General features: G+C 34.8%; 1 protein-coding gene across 1 annotated transcript in view; it reads right to left on the minus strand.

Annotated features, from left to right (window-relative positions):
• Positions 1-759: 759 nt before the first annotated feature.
• TAFA2 (TAFA chemokine like family member 2) overlaps positions 760-15,094 on the minus strand; it is a 519,256-nt gene continuing 504,921 nt past the window's right edge. Inside the window, exon 5 of the mRNA XM_015152189.3 lies at positions 760-2,892. Within this exon, the coding sequence (XP_015007675.1) occupies positions 2,881-2,892 (12 nt within the window). The 3' untranslated portion in view covers positions 760-2,880. The remainder of the gene's footprint in view (positions 2,893-15,094) is intronic.

Genomic DNA, 15,094 nt, shown 5'->3' on the forward strand with positions numbered 1-15,094 from the left:
CTATAGGATATTATTCCGAAAATAGAGGACTTCAAAAGAATTACCACAAATCAGTCACTCATTGGACCATACTCTCACACTGTAATCTCATCCATGTTCCAGGATATTACAACGGATGGATACCAAGATAAGGATCACACACACACACACACACACACTCTCATGTGACAACTGGTGAGATCTGAATTAGGTCTGTATTGAGTTAATAGTATTAATCAATGTCAATTTCCTGGTTTTGACGATGTTATATGATTTTGTCAAATGTTGTCACTGGGTAAGATGGGGAAAGTTTTCAAAGAAACCCTCTGTGCTCTTTCTTGTAGCTTCCTGTGAGTCTTAATCTACTTAAAAATAAAAAGTTTAAAAAGTTTTTTAAAGGTTAAATTATAGTCATATTTGTGATTTTAATATCTTAATACATATTTTGAAAGATAATTAGGTCATTATCTTTAACAATTTTCATAAAATACATTTTACATATTGCTAGCAAATTATGCCAGTTGTACTCACAGTCAAAATGGGCAAGTAGCACAAGTGTTAAGCATATCTATTTCAATTGTATCCTAGCAAAGAAGCATTCGTATATTGGAACCTTGTGTAAATGGCAAGATTCGCCATGGATCTTTATTAAAAAAAAGATTGAAGAACTTATGTCATCTTCCCCAGGAATTCAGAGTTTTCCCTGGATAATAACTGAAATGCTTTTAAAATAAAACACAGAAAACAGATCTATAAATGTAATTTATGAAAGACAGTTCATTTTATATCCCAATTTTATTCACCTTTTCTGAATAGTCACAACATTAATCTACTGGGGATAATCTAGTTAGTATATTTGAAATTCCACGTATTTTTTTCTATTATATGCATGTATTACACTTGTATATAATACAGAGTTTCCAGTGTTGATTTAAAGAACATAGTTTAAAAATGAGAAGCATGATCTATAATCTCAAATCTCAAACAAACCTAGGACAAATTCATAATTTCCAAAAAGTATAGCTTTTCACTTGGTTACAAAGAAATTAATGATATTCTAATTGATGCAGAAATTCCAGGACAACCTTTTTTTATAATATAATTTTATATAGTCTTGAGCCATTGTGAAAATCCACTCAAAGCCATCTAATTCATTTTATGCATGATTAAAATGGAGGCAGAAAGTCATTTCATTCCATGAACTTATGAGACAGTGGATTTTAGTTCAGTGGGAGATGTATACTTTTCAGATTTTATTTTTAACCAATTTTACATTTTTAGTTGCTCTTCCTAGGAAAGTGTCTGAGTAGTGTATTGGTCTTTGAATATTGTCACAAACTAATAGACCAAAGTTCCCCAGGATATATGGGCCTCCATCTTGGAAACCAACGTATGTCTAACTGACCATACCAGTGAGTTTTTAGAATACAAGATATTTCCATACCTTCTTCCATACCACCTTCCATGATGGAAATTCTAAAAGGACAATTTATGAAGCATCTTCTGAGTAGTCTAAAATGAGTAAAACACAGAAATCCCTCTCTTTGCATTCCTTCAAACTATAGGTTTACACAATATTGTTATAGAATGGCTACACAATTTTCTTTCTTCTCTCCCTTCATATCACAAAAGAAATAAAACAAATGTAGTATAAAATTATACATTCTATAACTTAGGGAAAAAAAAGTACATACATGTTTAAGGCCTTTAAATATTTATGACTTTCCTGTAGAACCAAAACCATAAATGTTAAAATGGCTACAAAAATGTCACAAAATATTGGCCTAACAAATTGTTTGAATAGGAAAACTGTAAGCAAATATTTATTAATTTGAGACTGAGGAAAAGGAACAATTTCTTCTATCAACAGATTGAACAAATATATAAGCATTCAAACAGTCATTGGGATCAAGCAAAAGAAAGTCTTTTAAAATGAGATAGGACAGTTTTTAAAAAAAATACTAGAAGAAATCTAAGTGAATAATGCTCAAGCTAAGAAATCAGAAACTCACATGCATCCCTGTCAATTTTGTTGGAACTGAAGGCTACCCAGTAACTTGACTGCTCACTGCTGATTTCTGTGAAGGGAATAAGTAAACATAAAAAATTAAAGAAAAGTTCACTTAAAAAAAAAAAAAAAACAGAAAGGGAGAGTGCTCTAGAGGTACAAAGTATTATATAATGAAAATGGTAATCCAGTTCTAAGTACTACATATTTGACAAAGAGCTTCAGGAGGGTGTTGTTAGCCTTAGGGAAATATGTCAGCTTGTCTATACATCCTTATATGATTGATTTATTCAGATAACTATTACTTGCCAATGTTATTACCAATGGATATATATTTCCATTCCTTTAACAAAAGCAACTTTAAGATGTTAAAACATGTAGGCTTTCCGAGCTCCAAGGTTAGGATATAAATAAAATTGTCTCAGTCTACACCATGCCAGAGGAAAAGTTCTCAAAGGAAATGTCATTAAAGCCATGTGTAGTCCCACTAGCAAATGAACACATCCAGGACAGAAGGACAGTGCACTTGGGATACAGCTTGCAGAAACAAGAAAAGTAGTCACATCTGGAGCCAATAACTCAAAAGGTGACTGTCTCTGACATCACCCTGAAAAAACAACTCTTCACCAGCTCCGCAGACAGCGACTTCAAATTCTTTTAACAATTTACAAGTGGAACACAGTTCAAATCTGCTGAAATCTTCATGACATAGAAGTTCATGTCTGACTTTTAAAAAGTCTTGATTTCAAGAAGAGGCCATGAAATCCCTTGGAAATAGACTCTTGAGCGCCTCTTTCAAGTGGTATAAAAATCTTCAAGATCACCCCAGGAGTTAAGTTTCTATGCGTATGTTCAATGTCATCAGCCTTGAGGATCACTTGATTTCTCCTGGGTTAATGGGTTACCTACAAAGGAAGAAGAAAATACAGTCAACATTTCATAACATAACAGTAATCTTAAAACTAAACACAATTAAAAATTAATTGGTAACTCAAAATGCTGGTGTTTGCTATTCAAATACATTGCTTAATTTTAAAGGACTACCAGATGCAGGTATTTCCACTATATAAAAATATACTTTTTTTCTCATTATCATCTCACAATATTTTTAGAGTCACTTGCACAATTATCCAAATGAATACAACTGTGGCTAGAATTATCCCAACTGGTGATAACAATATCCCTCTTAGACCCAGAGAGTGATTCTGGAATCCTTGTTTTGTTGCATAGGCTTGGTGGCCATAGCCTAAATATCATAAACACATCATACTAGGCCTCAGTGAAGAAAGACCTCTGTTCCCAGCAAAATAGCCACATCGTATTCTCAAAAAGCCCTTGGGGATTGGCTCCATAAAGTTCATTTTTGAAATAGTTTAAAAATTGAGGGCTTATTTGAGTCAATTATATTTTGAAAAAAAAATCTGTTTATGGGGGACAAAAATATGTGGGGAGAGAAACAATAAGGAATAGAAAAATGTTGTACCAAATGTTAAAGGTGCCCCAAATTTTTCATAAAATTGATAAGAACATACTATTAATGCTATTTTAAGTATCACTCAGAAACATTCATACTAACTTCACACCTACCAAAGTCCAAAGACCATTTGTATACAGGAGAAAAGAATAAACAGATAGAATAACTGATACATATATACATACATATCTATATATGCATAGATACAGAGGAAAACACACAGAGAGAGGGAGAAGGAGAGAGGGAGAGGAGAAATCAAGAGATTTCTGCTGTGTCAATAAATTTCTAATTCTACTCTCATATCAGGCAGGGTATTTAGAGAGTTACCTAACAGGTCTTTTCTAGGAATGGCTAAAACGAAAAGCGATTTTAAAAAATTATTGTTGAAACTTTGATTTTATTCTATTAAGTGACATTGTTACTTGTCCTTTGAAAAACATTACAAAAGTCTTTGGTTTCACTGTTTTCTGATCAATTATAAAAAAAAAATGAATACATTAAACAAAATAATAAGCTAGTTCTAGACTTTGCTATGGCTAGTCTCAAATTACATTACCAAAGGGAGATGCCACAGAAGGCAAAAGTGTGTTTTCATGTATGGAGGCAGTCATCTTATTTCTGTCTCAGTGGTCTGCTAGCACTGCCGAGGAAGGAGTTCTTTGCCTATGTATCTGAAGTATCTTACTCCCCAACCATGGAAGAAGTTGAACCGAGGATGGAGGGTTGGAAACACATGAAGAGCCTACTGAATCTCTGAGACTCTGGGAGCAGGAGATATCTCAGGCGTAGCAGTGTTCTCATTATCAATTATCAATTATCAATCTGCCTGCCATTCAGGAGTCATCATATACAATTTCTGTGAAGGACTTCCAAATTGAGTATGAACGTGGACCATATTTTCAAAACTAATGCTGCAAAGACAAGAAACGAGAGAGGAAGATATATGTGTGTGTGTAAAAGATGGAGAGAGGAAATTGAGAGAGAATCAATGGTTTAGCCTCTGCTGCGGCTCCGTGTAGCCAAATGGAGAAACATGGCGGAAATGAACTGGATGAACATGGTGCCATGACTCCATGATAGCAAGACACATGTCCTCTTGATCCACTTCAAGCTCAGGTTCTAAGTAATCTATTAGTGAGTGTAATAGATGCATTCCTATATCTTCATTTCAAGCTAAATAAATATTTGACTCTACTGGTTTATATAAAGTAGAGAAATGTGCCTCTCAACTATTTATATATTAAAACTTTACTCATATAATTTTGAAAATAAATATCTAAATTAAAAGTATAGTACAAAAGGCTTATGAAACTAAAACAAATCTTTCTCCATTTTTGTAGAGAAAAATATATATATACACACATATAAACATATAAACACATATAAATAAGGAGGTTACCCATATCCTCAAAAACATCATAAACATACATTTTTATGATGATATCTTTCTATCAGCTAACATAATTGCTAGAGAAACAAAATTTAAACATGACTAAAAGAAGTAATTGTCTAAATACACATGGATTACAGCATAATTAAAGCAACCTATTCTCACACCTAACTTTTACACAATATTCCTGGATTACTAATTTTAAAAATATCCTAGCAAATATTATGAGATGAATAATATGATATAAATCATTTCTAATATTAGATGAAAGTGTACAATCTAATACTTGATTTTTTTTAAATTATTTGATTTTGATAAGAGGACACATGGTGGTTTGGCATCAAGAGCTCTGTATTTAGGCCAGAATGGCAGTACTGCCATGAAGATCAAGTATTATAATGTTATTTAACACCTAGTTTTGTCAACACTGAACAACTATAAAAATAAAAGGTCTGGATTTTAGAAGGAATTTTTTTTTTTTTTTTTTTTTTTGCTTTTGAATGTATAAATCTTTAACAAAAGAGCCACTGAAAGTAGAATGAAAGAATCACACTGTTAAATAAAGTTCAGCCTAAAGCTTCCTCCTTACTTATTTTAAGTTTGACCTAAAGCTATCTCTGTACATCATAAACTGTAACCTAAATAGAGGTATAAACACACTGTAGCCTACTCTTATGCCAATCACCAAGTTTTGGCCAATCAAAGGTAGCCAAACTGCTCAAACTGTGTTCAAATAAGGCAGATGCTGAGCTGTAACCAATCTGGCTGTTTCTATACCTCACTTCTGTTTTCTGTATGTTACTTTCCTTTTTCTGTCTATGAATCTTCTACCACGTGTCTGTGCCGGAGTCTCTGAGCCTACTCTTGGGAGACTGCCTGATTCACAAATTGTTCTTTGCTCAATTTAATTCGGCTAAAGTTTTTCTTTAAACACTAACAGACATTCATGCAGGTTTAGAGAACTACATTGAAGGAATTAAAGCCTAACTAATGACTCATCCTTTTCAACACAAAATAAAGATGAACATGCATAAATATCTACCAGCACCCTCCCTGACAATCTCAAGGTTTCCACTAAACAAGATGGGAAAACCGTAGGTTTAAAAATGTATAGGAAAATGATTCTAAATATAGGTACATGATCACCAAGTAAAAAAGCTTACTATGCAAGGTCCAAATACTATTTGCAAATAAAATTGTTACCTAAAATTAAACAAAAATATCAACCTTTTATAATTTGTATGCTTATTTTAAATAAATCTGAGTGACCCGAGTTTAAATTCTGGCTTGCTAGTGGGGGAAACATATTTTAAACGTCATTTTACCTTTTATAGACTCTAAACTGGAACATCTTGATATGCAAGATTTGCTTAAGCAATATTTATACAATCCAACATTTTATAAAGTAAAAGTAATCGTTAATATACCAAATTAAGCATTGCCATATTTTTAGAACTTAAATAACATTCTTTCATTCAAACCGTATTTTTTGGAAGAGGCCAAGCTCTAAGTTTTACCTTCTAAGGAAGATTTTTGGCATGTTTTCAGTAACTAAAAGCAGGAGGTTGCAATAAAATCAGTTTTACAGGATGGGAAATAGCATTTGCTACCATGATTGCACACTATCTTCTTGTTCTGAGGGCAATAGATATAAAATACTGCATGAGGGAGAGAAATGGCCCTACGATTGTTATGGTTATGCCTTGAGCTTCATGAGCTATAATCACTATCTCAGTAAATTTGCCTTTCCAAAGGCAATATTTTACACAGCTGTTCTTTTTTACGCAAATCTTATTTGTGTGTGCCGCGTACCAGCCAGTTTGGTAAGTGAAACTACTGGGCTGCTGGACACATATAAAATGCAGAAATTATAATAATAGCTTTTCTGTCACAAGCAGGAAGCTACCCTCGTAGCGGTCAACCAGGATGAAGATGCTAATCTGGTAACATTAAGCAAAAAGTAGTAATTATTTAAGATTCAGGGCACCCACTTATCACGGGCCAACAAAACAATTATAGGGCCCTGATTAGATTTCTAAACAACTCATGCTAAAATCATGTCTTTAAGTCTGTTCAACAATTTAAATTGAGAAAATAAAACCTGGTTAATAACGTATATGATTTAAGTGAAATTTGAAATTAGGTGAACTCAATTATTTATACTGTTTCCATTTTATTGTTTGAGTATTGTGAAATTTCCTCTGCCAATCTTCAAGTTAAAGTAAATTACAAAGTTGGAAGGAAATTCAAGAATCTATTCTGTCCTTTTACAAAATTCTTAAAATTCTTACAATCATTATATTGAAATCTAAAATTCCTTCTTCCCCCTGTTCAAGTCCTGCTGACTAGGTTATCCACAGGAGATAATATATTATGGTCAGAGGCATAATTACAAATAGCTCAGGCTTTGTTCGGCAGACTGCCCAGGTTCAAATCCTTGCCTTATCACTAACACTATGGGGTTGAATAAATTATTTAAACTCGCTGACCCTTGGCCTCCCTGTGTGTAATATGCTATTGTGATTAAATCAGATAATCCAGACAAAGTGCTTGTCCCAGTAAATGCCTTTTCAATATTAGTAGATGGTAGAAGTAGAAACTTTCAAACAAGATACAAAAGGTGATACATAAGATACCTATTGGAGGGAGGTATTATTTCTTGTTTCTCTAAAATATATTGACTTAATTTTCTGTTGCTTACAGTGAATCATCTTGCAATTATTTCTTTTCTTGATCTTGTTTTGTTAATAATAAAAGTCAGATATTAAAAATGAAGCACTGGCCAGGCGTGGTGGATCAGGCCTGTAATCCCAGTGCTTGCTGTATGTATGTATGTATGTATGTATGTATGTATGTATGTATATATGTATGTGTGTATTTGAGACGGAGTCTCGCTCTGTCGACCAGGCTGGAGTGCAGGGGCGCGATCTCGGCTCACTGCAAGCTCCCCCTCCTGGGTTCATGCCATTCTCCTGCCTCAGCCTCCCAAGTAGCTGGGGACTATAGGCACCCACCACCACGCCCGGCTAAGATTTTTGTATTTTTTTTTAGTAGAGACAGGGTTTCACCGTCTTAACCAGGGTGGTCTCAGTCTCCTGACCTCGTGATCCGCCCCCGTCGGCCTCCCAAAGTGCTGGGATTACAGACATGAACCACCGCACCCGGCCAATCCCACTGCTTTAAAAGGCTGAGGCAGTTGGATTGCTTGAGGCCAGGATTTTGAGACCAGGCTGGGTAATATGGCAAGACCCCCCAGACTCTACAAAAAAAAAAATAATAATAAAAATTAGCTAGTCATGATAGTGCACACCTCTAGTCTCAGCTACTCAGGAGGCTACAGGGAGGATTGCCCGAGCCCAGGAGGTCATGCCTGTAGTGAGCTATGATCTCTCTGATTCACTTCAGCCTGGATGACACAGTGAGACTGTTTGAGGGAAAAAAAAAAAAAAAACCTGTAAAAATAAAAATTAAGAAAAAAATGAAGCACCACTTTGATGTTCCCTGAAGGTAGGCTGCCTGTTTTCAATGCTCAGTTCTGCTAATGATTTACCAGGTAAAACAGAAATACTATTAGCATCTGCATCACAGGACTGTATGAGCTGAGAAGTAAACGAGTTAATAGGTTACATGCTTAGAACAGTTCGAGGAACCTAAAGAGTGCTAAAGAAGTATGAACTATTATTATTCAGATATGTGTAAATTTTTAGGCATCCAAATGTATTAAATTCCCAGGTTTTGCCTCTGATTGTTTCTGCACATATGTTACTAGTCTTCTCTGATAACATAATTCCATTTTTTTCTAACTCTTTGTCTTTCTAATAAACAAGGTGCCATCAGACTTTGCATAAAGGATACATATTTAGGAAGTTGGCACTGCATTTTATCTATGCTTAAAAAATAAATGGGATATTACTATGCCAAAAGAAAATGCAGATTTGCAAATTTCCCTATTCTTTATTGATGGTTCCTCTGATATTATTTTTCTTTGAGTTCTACCCCATATCCCAGATTTTTAAAAATCTCAGTTGTTCCATTTGCCAGTCTACAATGTATTTGTGAAATCACTGTCAAACCTCCACAGCATCAATATAAATCTTATATGATATTAGCTTAATTTAAAAAATCGTCTTCTCCAATATGTTCATTAAAATCTTGTTATGAGGAACTATTAAACAATATTTATATAATAGAAGTGAAAATGCATTATGAACAGTAGAAGTGAAAATGCATTATGAACGTTGCAGTCAATTTCATTTTAAAAAGAGTTAAAATTTCACTAAAATATCCATGTTATTACATAAACATTTATTTTTGGACTTATGAGCACTCTTTAGTTCAACAACTGAAAGACAAGGAAATGCGGTAATACTTCTAAGAGGAGGCAGGATTAAATGCAGTGCATGGTCAATCCTTTTAAGATGGCTGCTTAATAACATCACAAATAGGCACAATTTCATGATTTCAAACTAACTTTACAATACATTTAACTTATTAGATAAAGGTAAAAGGGAGAATAGAATACCTTCATCATCCTAAGTGCGGATTTGATGAACTCCTCCTTTCTTGGAATATAATCGCTGCTTCACTGCCAATGTATTTTTTTAATGTAGCTCTCACAAGTACATGAAATAAGCTCTTGCTTCACTTTTTGTGTACTAAATGTGCAATTAAAACATCATTACTCTGCAGTAGCAGGCTTTCTCATTTAAGCTTGAGAAAAGCTGCCATTACATTGGTTGTAACTATATGTGAATGCACTTGTCATATCTTAAAGTACTTCATGCAATGAGGTATTACGAAATGAAAGACACCTATTGGTCTAGGATATTCACGCATGAGCAAGCTGACCAGACAGCTTTCAGGTAAGGTAAGGCACTATAAGACAGTGACATATGAATCACTTTTATAAATCTACTCATTTATGTGAAAATTAAGCCTATATTTTACTTTCATGATGGAAGTGACCCCTAGAAACGTGAAAACCATTGTATTTTCATACCACAGCTTAGTTTTACCCCCAAAGAACTGCTTTCACTAGATTGGCCTGAACATTTATTTTAACACTTTGAGATATGTTTAATACTTCAGCTAAGATCAACATTTTCACTAAAGGACCTTGAACTATTCTCAGTTATCTATTTTATAAATTCTTGAAAAATTTAACAGCCTTGGATGAGTGGAAAGTGTAATCTGAAACAACAGCATTACTGTAGCTAACTGATTATATTTTGGTATAAATCAGTGTGAGTATCAGTGTAGGAAGCAAAAAAAGAAAAGATTTTTCAGACTTGACATATAATCTTTCTAGATTTCCGGAAAGAAATAGAATACCAGATATGCCTGAAGGGGACAGCCTTATTCTGCTAGTCAGGAGACCAAGGTTTTATACCAGCGTTACTATATGCTAGTTGTAGAACTTTGGATAAGTCACTTTTAAAAATCTCTGAAACTCGAGTTTTTATCTACCAAGCATATTGGTTAGAGTCAGTGAGGTTCTAACTCACTTCTTGCCTCCAACTACTATGACCTTTCTTAAGAAACACTACTTCTAAATGGAATAAAACTTTGTTCTGATCACCTAAATTCTTCAGTGGTATAATCACTTTGAAGACTTCATTTTCTAAAAGGCCTAATCATTATATTAGAATGCAGAACTAGTGAGCTCCTACCACATACACAACATCTGTCAATGGCTTTCAGCTTCCTATGCTGTGTAAATGAAGATCTCGACTGGAAATGAATCTTTTGAACAGATGGACCTACGCTGTTTCTTGGAACTTTGAAAGCTGTACAGTGTGCCTGCCATGAACTCTTCTACGTGACTCACGGAAGTAGATGACTGTTTGCATTGCCATTTATGCGCATTCATTCACTCAGAAGCAGATCAGCCGTTTCTCTCTGGATGACATTCAACGCTAGCAAAACAAAGCATTTCCTGATTTTTAAGTAACTAATAAATTCCTTTGAAACTTTACAAAACATTTGTTAGGACAAGACTTTGCTTCCCCTTCCCTTGGTACCCCAACACACACACACTGTGTTTGTTTCAGGTGCAGAATCAACACACACAAAATTAAGATAATGGTGAAAGTCAACAACATATGGAATAAGGAGAAATCTCTTGGAGACACCCAAAAAATCCTTAAGTCAGAAAAACAATTATTTTAAATGCCTCAAGGAAATCTGAGCAGACTTTTAAAGATATTAATTCTATATGCCAGCATAGTTCATACATTTTACAGACAGTTGAGATTCTGAACTCAATTCAAAGGTACTTTACCTGCTAAATTTGATATTAAGTTCATTTTTTTAGACTAGCCTCTCATTTGTAAAAGAGTAATTTGAATTGATAGTTTTTATCCACTTTCTGCCAGAAAGCTTTACTTGATAAGTTTCAATCTGGTCAAGAATCATTCTCCTCAAGAATTCCAGTCTTACTACAGAAGCTTTAAAAATTGTACTTTAAAAAATGAGTTTAAGATAGTTGGAGTTAGGGGTGAAGAAGAGCTGAAACTTGGAAGAAATTCCTTTTAGTAGCGTAGAGAGCATTTTCTCTTAACTTCTTTGTTGGTTTGTGTTACAAATACAAATGGCTCTTAGGGACAACCTTTCCTTGAGATACTGAAACCACCTTTGCAAAAACTGTATCAGGGAGAAAATTATGGCAGTTGAGGAGATCTAATCTAGCTAAACCCTATCTTGCCTTTGGTATCCAACCTGATCTTAATTATTTCTGGGTTTAAGCCAAGCTAACTTTGGAAGACATTCAGTTTATAGTTTAAGTAATAATAGGCTTTCACCAAAACTCAATCACCTTTGTAAAGCTAAGGAAAGATCACCAGGCTAGGAGGATAGAGGAGCCTGAATTCTGCTAAGGCATAGACATAAACAATTGCCAGCCATTGTTCTGGAGGTCACAATGGATACAAATTCTCCAATTTCTCCGTTAGATAACATCACTGTTGTAGAACCTAATGGGGTCTTTTGAGATATCTTTTCAGGGTTTTTGCATGCCTGACACCAATGGACCCACCAACTGCTCCTGTGGCCACACCCAGAAGCAATTCAGCCTAGAGGAGTACCATTTCCCACACCTGTATGACTGCATCCCCAACCAACAGCAGCAAGCAACCATTCCCTAGCCACTCTCACCCCTTCCCCCAAACTATCTTTGAAAAACCCTAGCCCCTAGATTATCACGGAGTTTGATTTGAGTAATAACTTCATCTCCTGTGTGACGTGGCTGGCCTCTCATCAATTAAATGTTTTATTGCAATGCCATGGTCTCTATGAATTGATTTTGTTTGTGCAGCAGGCAGGAAGAACCCTTCGGACAGTTACACACCTGTCTGAATTAAGAATATGTTGCTGTCACTTAAAAGGACTTGACGTAACTTGTGGAAAGACAAAAGTAGTATCAGCAGTTTTTGAGAATATGTCAGAAGCAGCACATGGAGATGGAGCATTCTCTCCTCTCCATTCCTATCCTCTTCCATAAAATTAAGAGACAATCATTCTACATGTGGTAAATCTTGTATTAAAAAATTCCCTTCTATAAATTTCAAACTAAAATCAATTTTCTGAAGGGTAGGGCAACATAGATGGTGATGTTTAACATGTTGGGTGCTTTTGCTTTTTTTTTTCTTTTTTTCGGTTTCCTAGATGTAATTCTTTCTGGACTTTTCTGATAACAACCATCATAGTTTAGTAACCTTGAATTTCCAAAGTTTACCAAAATATAAATCCTTCAATCTAATTATTTATAATGCTTAGATGCAGGTATGAAATAATATTCAATTATGGGGCAATTTAAATATATAAAGAATGGACCATTAGGTAAGAATGCAGCCTTAATTGGTTTATGGAGATTAAGTGAAAGTCTGATGGCTCAGTACTTTTCATGCTTATTTCCAAATAATAGTGCTTTGAACACTAACAGAAGTCCAAGAATACACCCAGATTTTTGTAGTATCCATTTCCTATTTTGGGGAAAACAATACTGCAGAGCCATTGTAGGTGACATACATAAAGGCTCTTTGTGGCCAATTATTTGTTCAGTGTATGAGCTTCACATCAGTTTAAAGAATGATGCCTCTCTCTACTTTTTAATAACAATAATCCAATGCCTTTCTTTACTGACCACTGAGGCAGTCTTTGCCCTCTGACTCCCTAAAGCTGTACCAAGTTCATTATCTCCCTCTGAAATCAGGGGCACTTAAATGCTAATGGTAACCACAAGAAAGAGTAGGTCATAGTTAATCCTGTTAGCACCATGTACACACCTGCTGCTTTGTGAGCAGTAAACCAAGACGGGAGCTCATTTCTGGAGTTGTTTTGAATCTTTACTTCTCAATGAAACTTCTGTCCCTTCCTTAGAATCCGACCAACACTAGGATTCGCCACAACTAGTGCTCCAACATGGAGCCAAAACTGTTTTGAGTGTGGAGAAATCAAAAATTGTCATCAGGCACAGCAGAAACCTTCTCTTTCTACTTCTCCATTCGAACTTGAAGAGTTTTACACGTTTGCCTAAGGAACAAACACATGTCAGGCACTCCACTGTTTAACAGATTATTACAGAAAGCAAACCTGGGAGAAAGGGGACATTACAACAAGCATAAAGGGACAACAAGACAATAATGTCCTTTACCTCCAAAAAAGCTCACAATGGGGATAGGTTTGTATCTCTCTTAGAAGATTATATAATCTTAGTACATCATTTTTTAATTTCAAAGAGACACACCTTTAAATGGGACTAAAATAAAGTTTTTACAAGAAATTTTAAAAAAAAGGACAGTAAGCATTTCTTGTGAATATTTGGGGAGCATTCTGCACAAACCTAAGAAAAAAGTTCATTAAAAGCAAGGAAGAAAGTACACAGAAATCAAGAGATAGTCATTTAAGTATAAAAGTATAAAATAATTGTAGAAACAATATTAGGTAGTAATAATCAATTATAATTCAAAGATAAAATATTTGTGATCTTAACCATTCACAGCCTTGCCTTATCATCCATGTCTAGAGTAATTTGTAATTTGCTGAGGCAGGAATTTAAACCATACACACTTTAAGGGTGATAAATGGAACCAAGCCATTTAACCAACATATAGGTCTAGTCACCCTTGGGTGGCATTCATTTTTCAAGTCAACTTTGTTGCTCTCTAATCATTATTAATTATGTAATCCTCATTAACAGACAGAATGAGATTCATGACATTTTTCAGTTGTAACTTATGACATTTTATAGATAGAGATAGATGTTTAAAAGTGTTATTGGCCAGGTGTGGTGGCTCATGCCTGTAATCCCAACACTTTGGGAGGCCAAGGCGGGTGGATCACCTGAGGTCAGGAGTTCGAAACCAGTCTGACCAACATGGTGAAACCCCATCTCTACTAAAAATAAAAAAAAATTAGCTGGGTGTGGTGTCAGTTGCCTGTAATCCCAGCTACTCTGGAGGCTGGGGCAGAAGAATCGCTTGAACCTGGGAGGCGGAGGTTGCAGTGAGCTGAGATCACGCCGTTGCACTCCAGCCTGGGTGACAAGAGTGAGACTCTATCTCAAAAAAAAAAAAAAAAAAGTAGTTTTATTTATACTCTCTTTTCCAAAGTACTCCAGCGATATCAAAACATACTATTTGAATTTCAAATATTTGAATAATAATTCAGTAGTTGACAGAAAAGTATAACAATAAATAATAAATCATATGCAAATTGGCTATTAATAGTAATTTAGACTCTGACAATAGAGGGGTTTTGGTTGTATAAGTTAAAAGTAAAGTAAAGCACTTTCTACATAAATTTGAGAGGTTGGAATAGTTAAAACTAATAGCAACAAAAAAGACTAATCATGTAATTAGTAGAAAAATATATTTTCCAATTTTGAAAATATTTGTGTTATTGAGCAATTAGAACAGACCCCTGTTTTCTTATCCCTGCTAATCCTGGCCTCTCCCTCCTAAACCAGAAAATGTAAGATTTAAATGATGATTTGAGGAAGAGTGGAACTTTTGTATTCTGGCCACAGAGTCGAATCTAGAGGCCTTTATTTAGATATATCAAAGCCAACGCAGTTGTGAAGTGGGTCAGTGTTATGACTTGCGGTGGACACATGCAGCTGAAGATAAATCATAAAGACTGAGAAAATTTAGAAGAGTTTCAGTTTTTTTTGTTTTTGTTTTTGTTTTTAAGAAAAAGCAAGTCGCATTTGGAGAAATACATCATCTACACACTTCCAATCCTCCAT

This window comes from Macaca mulatta, chromosome 11 (assembly GCF_049350105.2).
Source record: "Macaca mulatta isolate MMU2019108-1 chromosome 11, T2T-MMU8v2.0, whole genome shotgun sequence".
NCBI classification, from domain to species: Eukaryota; Metazoa; Chordata; class Mammalia; order Primates; family Cercopithecidae; genus Macaca; species Macaca mulatta.